The sequence below is a fragment of the Rhinatrema bivittatum genome, chromosome 1, assembly GCF_901001135.1.
Source record: "Rhinatrema bivittatum chromosome 1, aRhiBiv1.1, whole genome shotgun sequence".
In the NCBI taxonomy this organism is placed as follows: Eukaryota; Metazoa; Chordata; class Amphibia; order Gymnophiona; family Rhinatrematidae; genus Rhinatrema; species Rhinatrema bivittatum.
The window spans coordinates 140,140,532-140,152,700 of NC_042615.1; the positions used below are offsets into that span (position 1 = coordinate 140,140,532).

Sequence of the window (12,169 nt, forward strand, 5' to 3'; positions counted from 1 at the left end):
AAAGCAGATTCTTCTGGGTATTTAGTCACCTTTAATTCCTTTCAGACTTTGTTGAACATGATTACATTAACAGTAGGCAATTCTGGTCCTGGAGTGCCACAAATAAGTCTGGATTTCTGGATATACACAATGACTATCCACGAGAGATATTTGTGGACAATGGAAGCAGTGCATGCAAATATTCCTTATTAATATTCATTACGGATGTCCTGAAAACCAGACCTGTTTGTGGTACTCCAGGACCGGAGTTGCCTACCCTTGGATTATACACCTATTGAGTCCATGATCTGACTATAAATCAGGGGTGCCAGTCGGGCTTTCAGGATATCCCTAATGAATATGCATGAGAAATATTTGCCTTCAATTCTCATGCATATTCATTAGGGATATCCTGAGAACCCAACTGGCTGGGGGGGGGAGGGGGGGCCTGTAGGACTGGTTTGAGCACCCCTGCTATATAGATCCTTCTTAGATATATATATATATATAGTGTAGCATTTGACTTGTGATTGGCTACGTCTCAGATGTTAAGTTTCATTCTTGAGGTGTGGTTTTGAAATGTTTGTTGAGCAGCTTATTGTGTACATGACTTCATGAAAACTTAATAAAATTTGTTGTGCAAAACACTGCTACCTTTCTATAATTTAGGTGTAAGGGTCAGGAAGAGGTGAAATGCAAAATGTACTGTATAACCTGTGGCAGAGCCTTTTTCATGCTTTCCATAGTATGGAATATTAGAATTATATAAAAGGAATCAATTTCCATCCATCTATTCATCTCTTTAAAAGTACCATAATCTTCCAAAAAAGGGATGGAATTGGAATTGACCAGATTTGGCTTGTAGGAAGAAAATGTGACTATTTCAGATAAGTTCGAATGCTGGAAACATCCGATCATTGTTTTCCATGATAAATAGATAGGGACCAGCGCTTCTTCGTTCCACACCACCCCTCACCCTCCCAGCATTTTGGCCCAGAGCAACACAGGCAGACAGAGACAGGGAAGAATAACTGAAACCACCAAAAAGCATGTTTAAAGCCACTTACCCCTACATTTCTAAAGTCACCAACATACAAACTCCACATATGTTCACACACACACACACATCCTCCTGGCACTCACACATTCCTATACCTCCACGCCCACACAGCCCCCTGCCCACCCAAATGCACACACACACTACATCCATCCATCTCCCATCCATCCCCCACAATGCCCTGCACATACACAGTCATACCCCAAAACATAACACACCCGTACACCCCCACACACACATGCACAAACCCCCGTCCACCCACAAATACACACATACACACTCACACACCCTATTCCTTTCCAATGAGACCTCCACCACAACTCCCCCCTCCCCCCCTGCCCATAACATACACACACATCCCTATACATGTCCCTTCTACAAATCTATATTGGAAAGTATCCCCAAAACCATGTCTCTGCATGCTCTCCCTACTTGGTTTTTTTTCCCAGTAAGTCTTCTGGTGAGTTTGTTTGTTAAATGATTACAGCATTAAGATTTGACATTGATATTTTTGTCATAGGAGCAGTGGCACTGCTGGTCAAACCCCCTACTGCCCTGCAACTGTGACTCACCCTGGAAATTCAGGGACATCCTGTAACAGTTGAGAGGATAATTCATCTTTCAGGTTGATTGAATCCTTCATTTCCCTGCTCTGACTATCAACGAAAGTGCCAGTTATGATGTAGGTTATAAAGATGTGCACCACTTGGGCTACTAGGAAGTCAGCTGAACTTAATTCGTATTGGTCACCTAGACAAGTTTTCACATTTCATAGACTTCTAGATAGCAATAACTTTTGATTAACAGAGCCTGAGAGGTAAAAGATTATGTGGCGGTGTCTATCTCATTTCTAGCAAGTATACATAATGGGGCCAAAATATGGCATGTAGGCAGGCACTCAGTGCAGTGCTTTAGGCCTATCACTGGAAGCATCCTAACAGGTAAAGGAATGGGCTACAGTATGCCCTGAGAGCAGGGCCAGCTGATCACTTCCTTTTTCCTCAAGTGTCTTGGGGAATGCATATCATAGCCTAACAGTAGCTTGATTTTATTGCTAGTTGAAAGTACATTTGACAGTTATCTTTCACTTTGGCTTAAAAAAAAAAAGAAATGTAATGTAAAGATAATTTACAGGTCTCACACTAAACACAACCAAATATGGACCAGCATCTGCCAAGATTCTAACAATTTCTCTGCTCTGTTTCACAACAGACTGTCCACCTGTTAAAAACTACCAAAAACTTTAATATTTATGTCTAATAAACATTAACCCAATACATTAGCACAACAGATACATATATAGTATGCAGAAATAATTTTGTGTATATACTGTAAATATATCTATAAAATGAAAACAACTCACATTTCTCACATCTGATCTGACATTAAAAAAAAATATATATATGTATGACGTGGTATAAATGAACAGTTTTCTGTGAAAAGAATACTGCAGTTCTGTGGTAGTGCACAATTTAATTAATATAATAAAAATAGGCTTCAGAACCATAATTATAAGATTTCTTCTTTTCATTCCTGCTTGGTTTAGAAGATTTCTGAACTGAGTAATTTTACTTCTTGCAGAAACATTATCTACAGTAACAGGATAAAACTTTTCAGAAGTTTGAAAGCCCTGAGGTTCGGGTGCAGACTTCATAAATTTTCCTAAAAAAACATCCTCTTAATTGCCATTCTAGCAAACAAGGTCACAATCCAGGAATTTGAATTATAGTCAACTTTTTTGCACTATCACGTACAAATTGTTTGACTTTTAGTTTTCTAAAATTATATCTAAGCAATGAAGCAGAATCCTGTAAAATCCTCACGCTGCCATTTCTTGGACTGGAAGAAAAAATACTCAGGGAGAGCAATCTTCATAAACCTTTTACCTGGGTAAGTACCAATTTACTTGGGTGAAAGTGTTTGAATTTTTCCCAGCCTTCACCTGGCTAAAAGTGTGTGCAGGGCTCCACAAGCATTGGGGTAGATTTTCAAAGGCTACGCCTGTAACATACGCGCATAACCCGAGAAAATCTGCCCCTGCGCACGCCGAGCCTATTTTGCATAGGCTCGGCGGCTCGTGCATGCCCCGGGACGCACGTTTGTCCCGGGGCTTGCAAAAAGGGGCGGTCCGGGGGCATGGATGGGGGCGTGGCGGAGGTTCGGGGGCATGGCGGCGGTCCGGGGGCAGGGTCGAGTGCTCCGGCACAGCGGCTTGTGCCAGGGCATGGCACGCCGGCAGCCAGCTAGTGCGTGCAAGTTACGCCTGCCTCAGGCAGGAGTAACCTTTTGAGCAAAGGTAGGGGGGGGATTTAGTTAGGGATGGGGGTGGGTTAGATAGGGGAAGCGAGGGGAAGGTGGGGGAGGGGACGGAAAAAAGTTCCCTCCAAGGCTGCTCCAATTTTGGAGCGGTCTTGGAGGGAATGGGGAAAGCCATCGGGACTCCCCTCGGGCTCGGCGCACGCAAGGTGCACATACGCGCACCCCCTTGCGCACGCTGAGCCTGGATTTTATAACATGCGCAAGGCAGCGCGCGCATGTTATAAAATCGGGCGTAGATTTGTTTGCGCCGGGTTGTGCGAACAAATCCATGCCAGCACATAGATTTTAAGATCTGGCCCATTACTTTTAGCTGCATTAGGGATAAACGTGTCTGGTGGGTGGGTATTTAGGTTGGCAGAGTAAAATAATACATGGACGTTACAATTTCAAATCTATGCATGGTATTTTCCATGCAAAACATACTTGCGGGAAAAGCAGGGACAAACGTTTGTGGTGAATTTTTTACCCACAGCAATTTTCAGTGGAAGTCTGCCTGGACTTTCACTCTGCAAATTGATGGAACAACCATGGGTATAAAGTTCCTACAGACTTTGCAGCAAGGTGGATGGCTTGAAAATTCCCTCGAAATTTTCTACCACATACAATTTCTGCGTGGTGATTAAATCAAAGAAGAGAAATAGAAAACGGTGTAAGATTTTGCTGGCTTGCTCTTATTTAGAGGGCCTACTTATCGAACCAATAATTTGCCCTGGGGTTTTTTCTGGAGGGGGAGTTACCTGCATTCTTACAGGTTGTTCGTGTCATCTGGGTCTGTAAACAGTGCCACAGTATTCATTTTAACTGGAATTTTGTCAAACAGTGCCACAGTATTCATTTTAGCTGGAATTTTGTCAAACAGATGTTGGAAAAAGACATGTTATGTAAACTCAGGTTTTCCAGATCCTTGCTCCTTCTCTGCTGCATAGTATCCAACCTCACCAAGTCCCACGGTGATGTTGTAATACTTAACGATCATCAAGCATGCCCACTCCAGAGTGTTTCAACATAATCAGAGTACAATTATTAATAAAATCTTCACCAGAATCCTGTAGTCAAACTTTATGAAATGTGATGATCATATCATGGAAATAGAGGCAACATAAGGGAATTCTCTCTTGTCTTTGGTTTTTTTTGTAGGATTTGCCTAAAAATGTTACTTTAAAAATAAATAGTGCGAGGCAGCCCAAACTGCCCCATTGGGCTATGTTCCCTTGTCTTGAGGAGCTCCGGATTTCTCGGCGGAAGACGCTGCTCTCCTGTCTTTTGCGGCTTCCTCCTTCTTCCACTTCATCCTCCGGTTCTGGAACCAGATCTTGATGTGACGCTCGGTGAGGCTGAGCAGAGCCGCCAGCTCCACCCTGCGGGGCTGGGAGACGTAGCGGTTGAAGTGGAACTCCTTCTCCAGCTCCAGCAGCTGTGCCCGGCTGTAGGCGGTGCGACTCCTCTTACTGTCCTCAGCCTCTGCAGCACATAGAGAGCATCTGCATTACTCCCAGCACACTCAGAGGAAGAGCAGCAATACCCCTCTTTACTTCATCCCATTCCCAGAACAAAGATTCTGCAGAATTCACATTTACTGCCATCACCCAGAAAACAGAGACTCTGCAGCAGCCGCTTTACTTCCATCAACCTCACAACGTAGAGAGGCTGCAGATCCCGCATGTACTCCCAGCAGAGCCAGAGGGATAATAGCAGCACCTTACTCCCAGCACACCAGCAGCTGGAACAAGTTGGTTTTTTTTTTTTTTTTATAAGGGAGTGTGCCAGAGAACTCCTTTCGATCTCTGTGTACTATGGAAGCCAGGACCCTTCTTCTTAAAGTCAAGGAGCACTAACCTACCTCCAGCAATCTTAATTCCAGTATCACTGACCCAGAGGAAGAGGAGCAATAGGCAGAGAGCACCTATTGTTACTTTTAGTATACCCAGAACAGCAGTGCAATGCTGTGAGACCAACACAACCAGCAACATTACAGCTTGTCAGACTTTATACGAAGTGTCAAATTCTGATGTGCTAGAGTGTTAGATTTATGGAAACTAAATTATCTGACTATGGCTTCCTCCTACATTATTATTCTTAAGAGAAATCAGATCTACACCTCCCTGCAGACAGTGATGGAAAAACAGCTCAGCCCATTCTTTTTGTCATGGAGTTCTATAGTCACACTAGTCTCGGGATATAAAACGTAACTGTTACCCAACAAAGGATCCAGTTTGCAGTCCTGACCACCTTAGTTTCCCAATACAGACCCACAGGTACAAGATAGCTCGGGGTGTCCTTTTCAAAATACATTGGCAGTTTGGCTTTCTTCAAATGTGAGACTGTGCAGAACTGTGTTATTAGAACATTATTTTCATAGTCATCTGGACAGACTGGATATGCCAATTCAGTCTTCATCTACCATCATTTACTATGTTAGTATCTTACATACAATGGGAAATAAATTGTGGAACATAGGATGCCCTGAGGAGCAAAAGTGCTGCTGATCTTGAAATGCATACTGTATATTGGATACATGGTGACCTATTCATGCAGTCACACCACATACCATAACCTGGCTCCAGTATGTTAGGGTTGCCAATTAGCTCCAGATTTTAAAGACAGGTTGATCCAGACCTGGTTTTACCCCACTGCATGCCTGAGTCCACTCCTGCATCATTGGCTCCCTCTGTCTCCCTCCATTTGTATATCAGCAACCCTGCAGCGCTGGTCCTCCTCAGTCTCCCAGCTTCTGCACATCAGCCTGCAGCTGCAACCCTAGTGCCAACTAGCTGACTTGCCATGCTCACTGGTCCAAGAGTGCCACCCATCTCAGGTCAACCCTGATGGGCTGATCCAGGTCTATTTTTTGCCCCACTCTATCTATGAATTTCTAGCTTCAATTTCTCCAGAAAAACAAGGATTTGGGCTGGAGCATCAGAAGCTCATTCTTCCTTTTTTAGGAACCCCTAATATGATATGCTTGAAAACAAGAAAGCGAAAGACAATAGAAACATAGAACATCCTGCAAGATAAAGATCACCGAGCCTATCTTGTCTTCCCATCATCCTTTTTATGTTAGAATAACACATAACTTACTTGATTTCTCATTTTAAATTCATTGTCCTTCACTTAAGAATCCTCTCTGCTTATCCCAAGTTGTCTTTTCAATTCTGTGTTTGTTGTTGCTACTACCATGGGGGGGGGTATTCCATGCATTCACCTCATTTCTGTGAAGAAATATTTCCCAATGTCACTCCCAAGTCTACCCCTTTGAGTCTCATATCATGAACTATAGCTCTAGGATTGCTTTCTGCTGAAAAAGCTTTGCTTCTCACGTGTTATTTATACCTTTAAAATACTTGAATGCCTGTCGTATTCCCCCCTTTTTCTGTAGGGTGTATCTTCCTATCTATATATTTTGATCCCTTTGTCTTATTTCATAGGGCTTATGGTGTAGTGTAGACTCTAAATCATTTTGGTAGCCCTTTTCTGGACCATCTCTTCTGTTTACATTCTCTTGGAGATGTTGGCTCCAGATTTGGACACAATAGACTAGATGAAGCCTTACCAATGACTTTTACAAATGCATTGCCATCTTCTGTTTTTCTACCAATTATGCCTTTCCCAACACACTCTGGTATTCCTTTGGCTCTTGTTACTGTCTTGCACACTTATTTGCAAATTTGTGATCATCAGATATGATAACTCTGAGATAACTCTGCTGTTTGGTGCACTCACACCTCCATCATATACTGCTTTCTTGGAATTCTACTGTCCAAATGCTTGACTCTACATTGTTTGCATTAAATCTTAGCTATCACATTCATGATGACTTCTCAAGTGCCCTGTTTCTTTTTCTTAAATTTTACTGATGTATATTTTATTAATTTGTTGTGTATCTTGTGTTGTTATATTATGTTATATGCACCACTGATTGTACATGGCCTTGTTGTGAATTCTACTCAGGAAAGGTGGATTATAAATTTTTAAATTAAATTAAAGCATATAACATTTTCAGTCTTAAATTATCAATTAAGAAAGACAAATGCATCTAACATGTGAACCTCTTATCACTTATATTTTATGGGAGAGAATAGAAATACTGGCACAGTTTCCCTTCTTACATTACTGATTTGCAAAGAAACATTCCTGCCCATGGGCTGGAGTGCAATGGATCAGTGTTTATATCACATTCCCTAATAACCTAATAGACCTGATAATCACCTGGATGGGAAACCATTAGGGAAATTAATAATCCAGTCAAGCAAACTAAATTCACTAATGGGAATCCTGGTCTCTTGGCCAACCAATTATTGAATGTGATGCGACATATACAGCCCATGGACTCGGGTGACAGTTCTTAGGTCTCTACAGTATCACTAACTCTAGACAAGAAATAGGAGAAAGCCATTAGAAAGCCAAGGCCCTTATGTCTTTTGGTTCTGCCAAGTCCTCCAATTTCTGAACCCCCCACCTTTATCCTTTCAGTTCCCTCCCAAATGTCCTTTTACCTTTTCTTTCCTTTTCTCTAACATCTTTCAATGAAACTCCTTTACACTATTCTTTTACTCTGTCTCCTGTCTTCAGGGCCAGATTTAAGAGTTTTGCACCCAGTGGCAGGGTTGGAGAGAGGGGATGGCAGACTGGAAAGTGGGGAGGGAGTCCCTTTCCCCTGCACTACCCCCCCAAAGTCTCAGAGTGCCATAGCAGCAGACCTTAAAGTGGATTACTAGAGCAGGTGCTCCTTTGGCCTAGGCATTTGGCATTTTCAAAATCTGGCACCCTAGGCAATTGCCTAACTTACCTGTGCCTAAATCCAAGCCTGCCTGTCCCTTGGCTCTCCACCTTTCTCTCCCCCATGTTCCTGTCCCTCATCTCTCTCCATTCCTGCTTCACTTCAGCATCTCCTGTCCATTAGAACGTGGGAGATAAAGAGCAGAAGTAGTGGCACACACTCACACTGCTCGCTCAGTCCCTATGATATCGCCTGCTCTGCTGTATGCTTCCTGTTTGAGGTGGAGGGGGGGAGGGAGGGGGAGAAAGAGCGGCTATGAGAACGTACTATTTTTGTTTCCCTGCGCTTTGAGAAATCTGAGGTTGTGCCTGCTGCAGCCCAAGCAGTGGGGGGGAGGGGGGGGGAGCTCTAGAGAGGGGCAGGGGAATAAGGGCCCATCCGTCACATAGAGAGCTTGCCCCTCAGCTGTCTCCCCAATCTGGCTAGACCACTTTCATTGGTTGGAGAAGAAGACACTTGGCACTTGCCCGCCCTGAGCCCCATCTGTGCCCCCACATACAGAAATTTCTGGACCCAATGTTAAGCCCAAGAGGGAGGCAGAAGTTAGGAGGAGCAGGCCACACATCAGTTATAGGGCTATTTTTTATTTATTTATTTTTTTTGCTGTTCTTTCCATTCTTGCACACATTGCCCCAGAGAGAAAAAATGAAACTGCAGAATGATTTCCTAAGAAAAAAAGATACTGTTCTCACTGTTTGCTCTTAAAGGGTATTGTTTGTATAGTTGATAAGAGGCCAAGCTGGCTGTTGATTATGACATCCCACACGTACACATTCTCTTGCGTGTGAACAATGAAAATAAACCCTTTTTTTTTTTGTCCTGCAAATAAATATATTTTAGTTAACCATGTAAGAGTGCCATTTTGTTTAAAAAAAATTCTATATATCATTGCTAATGTAGTTGACTTGTTACAGGCTACTTTGTGTAACTGTCGGACTGTCTGTCTATACCTGGAAACTGCTCTAAGAAGCCACGGACTGATTTCATTCAGACCTGATGGTTGAAACCTACATCACTGTATTCCAAGTTCAGAGAACAGTAGTATCTGGAGTTTTAAAAAACAGATAAAACCTTCATTTAAATGTATCCTGGATAGGTTATGCATAAAACCTTTATATACACTCATACATGATAGAAAGAGACCATATGACACCTGACAACTTTTCACCCCAGAAGGTCGGCCTACATCTTGTAACTGGATAGCCTGAAAGGCTGTAATGTCCCTCACAAACAGGTCTTTATTTAGAGCAAATATCTAAAAATAAAACACCAATTAAGAGATTTGAGGGAAATGGTAAAATGAATGGTTTTCATTGAAGCTTGTTAAAATTTGTGTGTACGACGTATCCTAAGATATGGAGGGCTGGACCGATCAGTCACAGCATTTGTCTCTTAATATGTTTTGTGTGTGTGTGTGTGTACACAATACAATACAATACAGCTGCCTTTAAGTAAGCTTATTTAGAAATGATTCATCTTATTAACAAAAATGAATGAAATTAATTTCCTTCAGAATGATCTAGGCATTTCTATAGAAACATGAGGACAGAACTGGACCACTAGGGCCCATCCAGTCTGCCCATCCATCCAATTAATTTAGCATCACTTCTATAGGCATGAAAATCAAAATGAATTTCCTGTAAAGAGTATTTGTTGAGTTGCCCTCATATAGCAATACAATAGGGATGCTCAGCTTCTTTTACAAGACACTATGTGCAGGAATTATTGGCTAGAAAAGGCTGATTCCCGAAGCAGAATCATATCTTACTGCCTAAAACCCAAAACAAGTGATTTCCCTTCTTGAAATTCTCTCCGACCCAGGACACATCTGCTGTCAGCTTTGCCCTGTCTGAATGGAAAGGTTTGAATTAGGCTAGGGCTTCAGTACCTACCTGCAGCTAGAACAATTAACTGTCCCTACCTGTGTTAAGTGGGACATTTTGCCTAATCAGCAGAGAAGTCCGAGCTTATTGTACAGAAACACTTAAAAAAAAAACCCTAACTTGTAAACTACAATACAAAAATGTTGGGTTTTTTCTTTCCAGGCAATGCGTTCCTGTTGCTTCCCCCGAGTAGTTGGTTTTTTTAGACGGGTTTCCCCCATATTATCTTAGTCCCCGCATGGTTTTGAGAGAACCTTTACAAAACAATAAAGTGAAGCATCATTTCTCCAGCTTCAAACCCGTGAGAGAGGGGGGGTCGGTGAAAGCCTGAGTAGGAAAATCGTTTTTCCTGAATCGGTCCCCAGGGACAGGGCGGAATGATGGGGCCTGGGAAAGCAAACTTCGAATCGGATTGGAAAAGGGGGCTTACATCTCCCCAGGTCTCGGGAACGTGTCCGGGTTTGGGCGGAAAGGAAAGCCCATTTCCAACAGGCGACTTCGGAACCCTCCAGGCCAAAACGCCTTTGAACCAAGCCCAGGACCGTTTCCTCCCCCCGTTTTTATTGAACCCACTCGCCTCTAACTAGATGCACTTTTCTCCACACCGATTGCCATCCCGGTTCTCTCCACGATCTCCCCTATGGCATGCGGGGGCACTTTTTCTTTGTTTTTTTTTTTTTTGTTTCCCTAGTGTTCTTCTACCCGCTTCGGGTATCTGGAGGGGGAGCTGCATTGTTCTGGAAATGCCCCCTCCCCCCCCCCTCCTCACCTGTCCAGGGGCAGCGGCCGGAGTGCGACTTGCTGGGTCTCATCCAGGCATAGAGGCTGGCCGGGGCCGGCGCGGGCTGCAGGGCGTAGAGGCAGGCGGGGGGGTCCGGCTCCGGCCCCTTGGGGAAGGGAAGCTGCGCGCCGTCCATGCTCCCTCGCTGCTGTCAGCTCCGGGCTCCTCCGGCCCCGCCCCCCCCTCTCTCACCTGGCGCCACTCCTGCCCACGGGGCTGCCGGACCGCAGTGCGGGCACAGGGCACGACTTTAAGGAACCCAAAGGTGTCCCGCTTGGTCCCGTTTCATTCAGACCCCCCCCCCCCCCACACACACACACACACAGGGAGGTTAGGGGCAGAGCTTCTCCTTCCTCAGCTCTGTCTCCTGAAGGGGCTGAGCAAATGCACATTGCACTGACCTAAAGGAAGGATGGGATCTGCCCTGCTCGCTTTAAGATTTCTGCTACCTCAAGCTTTGCAGAGACCCCCCTGAGGCATCTCTTGGTTGGGTGTCAAACAGGCGTGCCAACAGCTTTTTTTTTTTTTTTTTTTTAATTTTAGTGAGTTTCAGTTGCTTGAATAAGGCGCTGTGACTACCACTGTAACTTTTCAATATAAAGAAGAACAATTCCTTTCCCTACAAAAATGATTCCCTAAGTCGGATATTCACTAACCCCCCCCCCCCGACTCCTTCCTGTCTCTGCCGAATGGGGCTCTCGGTGCCGGACGGCTGGGTTTCCCCTTTCTAGCATCCAGCCCTTACCCCTGCAGTTCCTCAGGGTTTAGGCTCCAGAGGTTTCACGCGGTAAAACAGGAGAGCTTCCAGTTGGCCACAATCAAGTAGATCCCTTAGATCCAAGGATCTGTTGAAGAAGACTCTGTGCAACTTTCCACAAGCCATTAATATGATTGCACCATGGCTGCTGGACATCTGTCTCCATCTGAAAACAAGGCAGGCACAAAGGAAAACCCATCTGCAGCTAGGAAGGGTTTTAATTTTTTCCCCCGTTCAGGATTGCGATTTTCCTAGTTGGCGAAGTGTACAATAGGCCGGGGGTGATCAATAACTGCTTTCCATTCCTTTGGATAACATAAGGGATTTCTTTTGCTATCTGCTCTTGGGGTTCTTTCACAGTGGAATGTCCTGACAGCAGGACTTTCTGGATGTGCGCTGAGAGTCGCTGCCATGCACCAGTAAGAGAAAGCCTTCACCTGTAGAGTACTTTCATTGATATTTAGTGGCTTCCATATTTTCCCAATATTCACACAAGGACAAGTAATAAATATAGAAACATAGAAACATAGAAACATAGAAATGACGGCAGAAGAAGACCAACCGGTCCATCCAGTCTGCCCAGCAAGCTTCACACATTTGTTCTCATACTTAACTG

The 12,169-nt window shown here is 43.9% G+C and overlaps 1 protein-coding gene across 1 annotated transcript; it reads right to left on the reverse strand.

Moving 5' to 3' along the window:
* Positions 1-3,596: 3,596 nt before the first annotated feature.
* On the reverse strand, positions 3,597-10,958 carry LOC115083641 (homeobox protein Hox-B5-like). The gene is made up of 2 exons (XM_029587581.1): positions 10,785-10,958; positions 3,597-4,816 (listed from the first exon to the last, which is right to left on the reverse strand). Exons 1-2 carry the CDS (start codon positions 10,930-10,932, stop codon positions 4,557-4,559), a joined length of 408 nt encoding a protein of 135 aa, XP_029443441.1. The 5' UTR covers positions 10,933-10,958; the 3' UTR covers positions 3,597-4,556.
* Between the last annotated feature and the right edge of the window lie 1,211 nt (positions 10,959-12,169).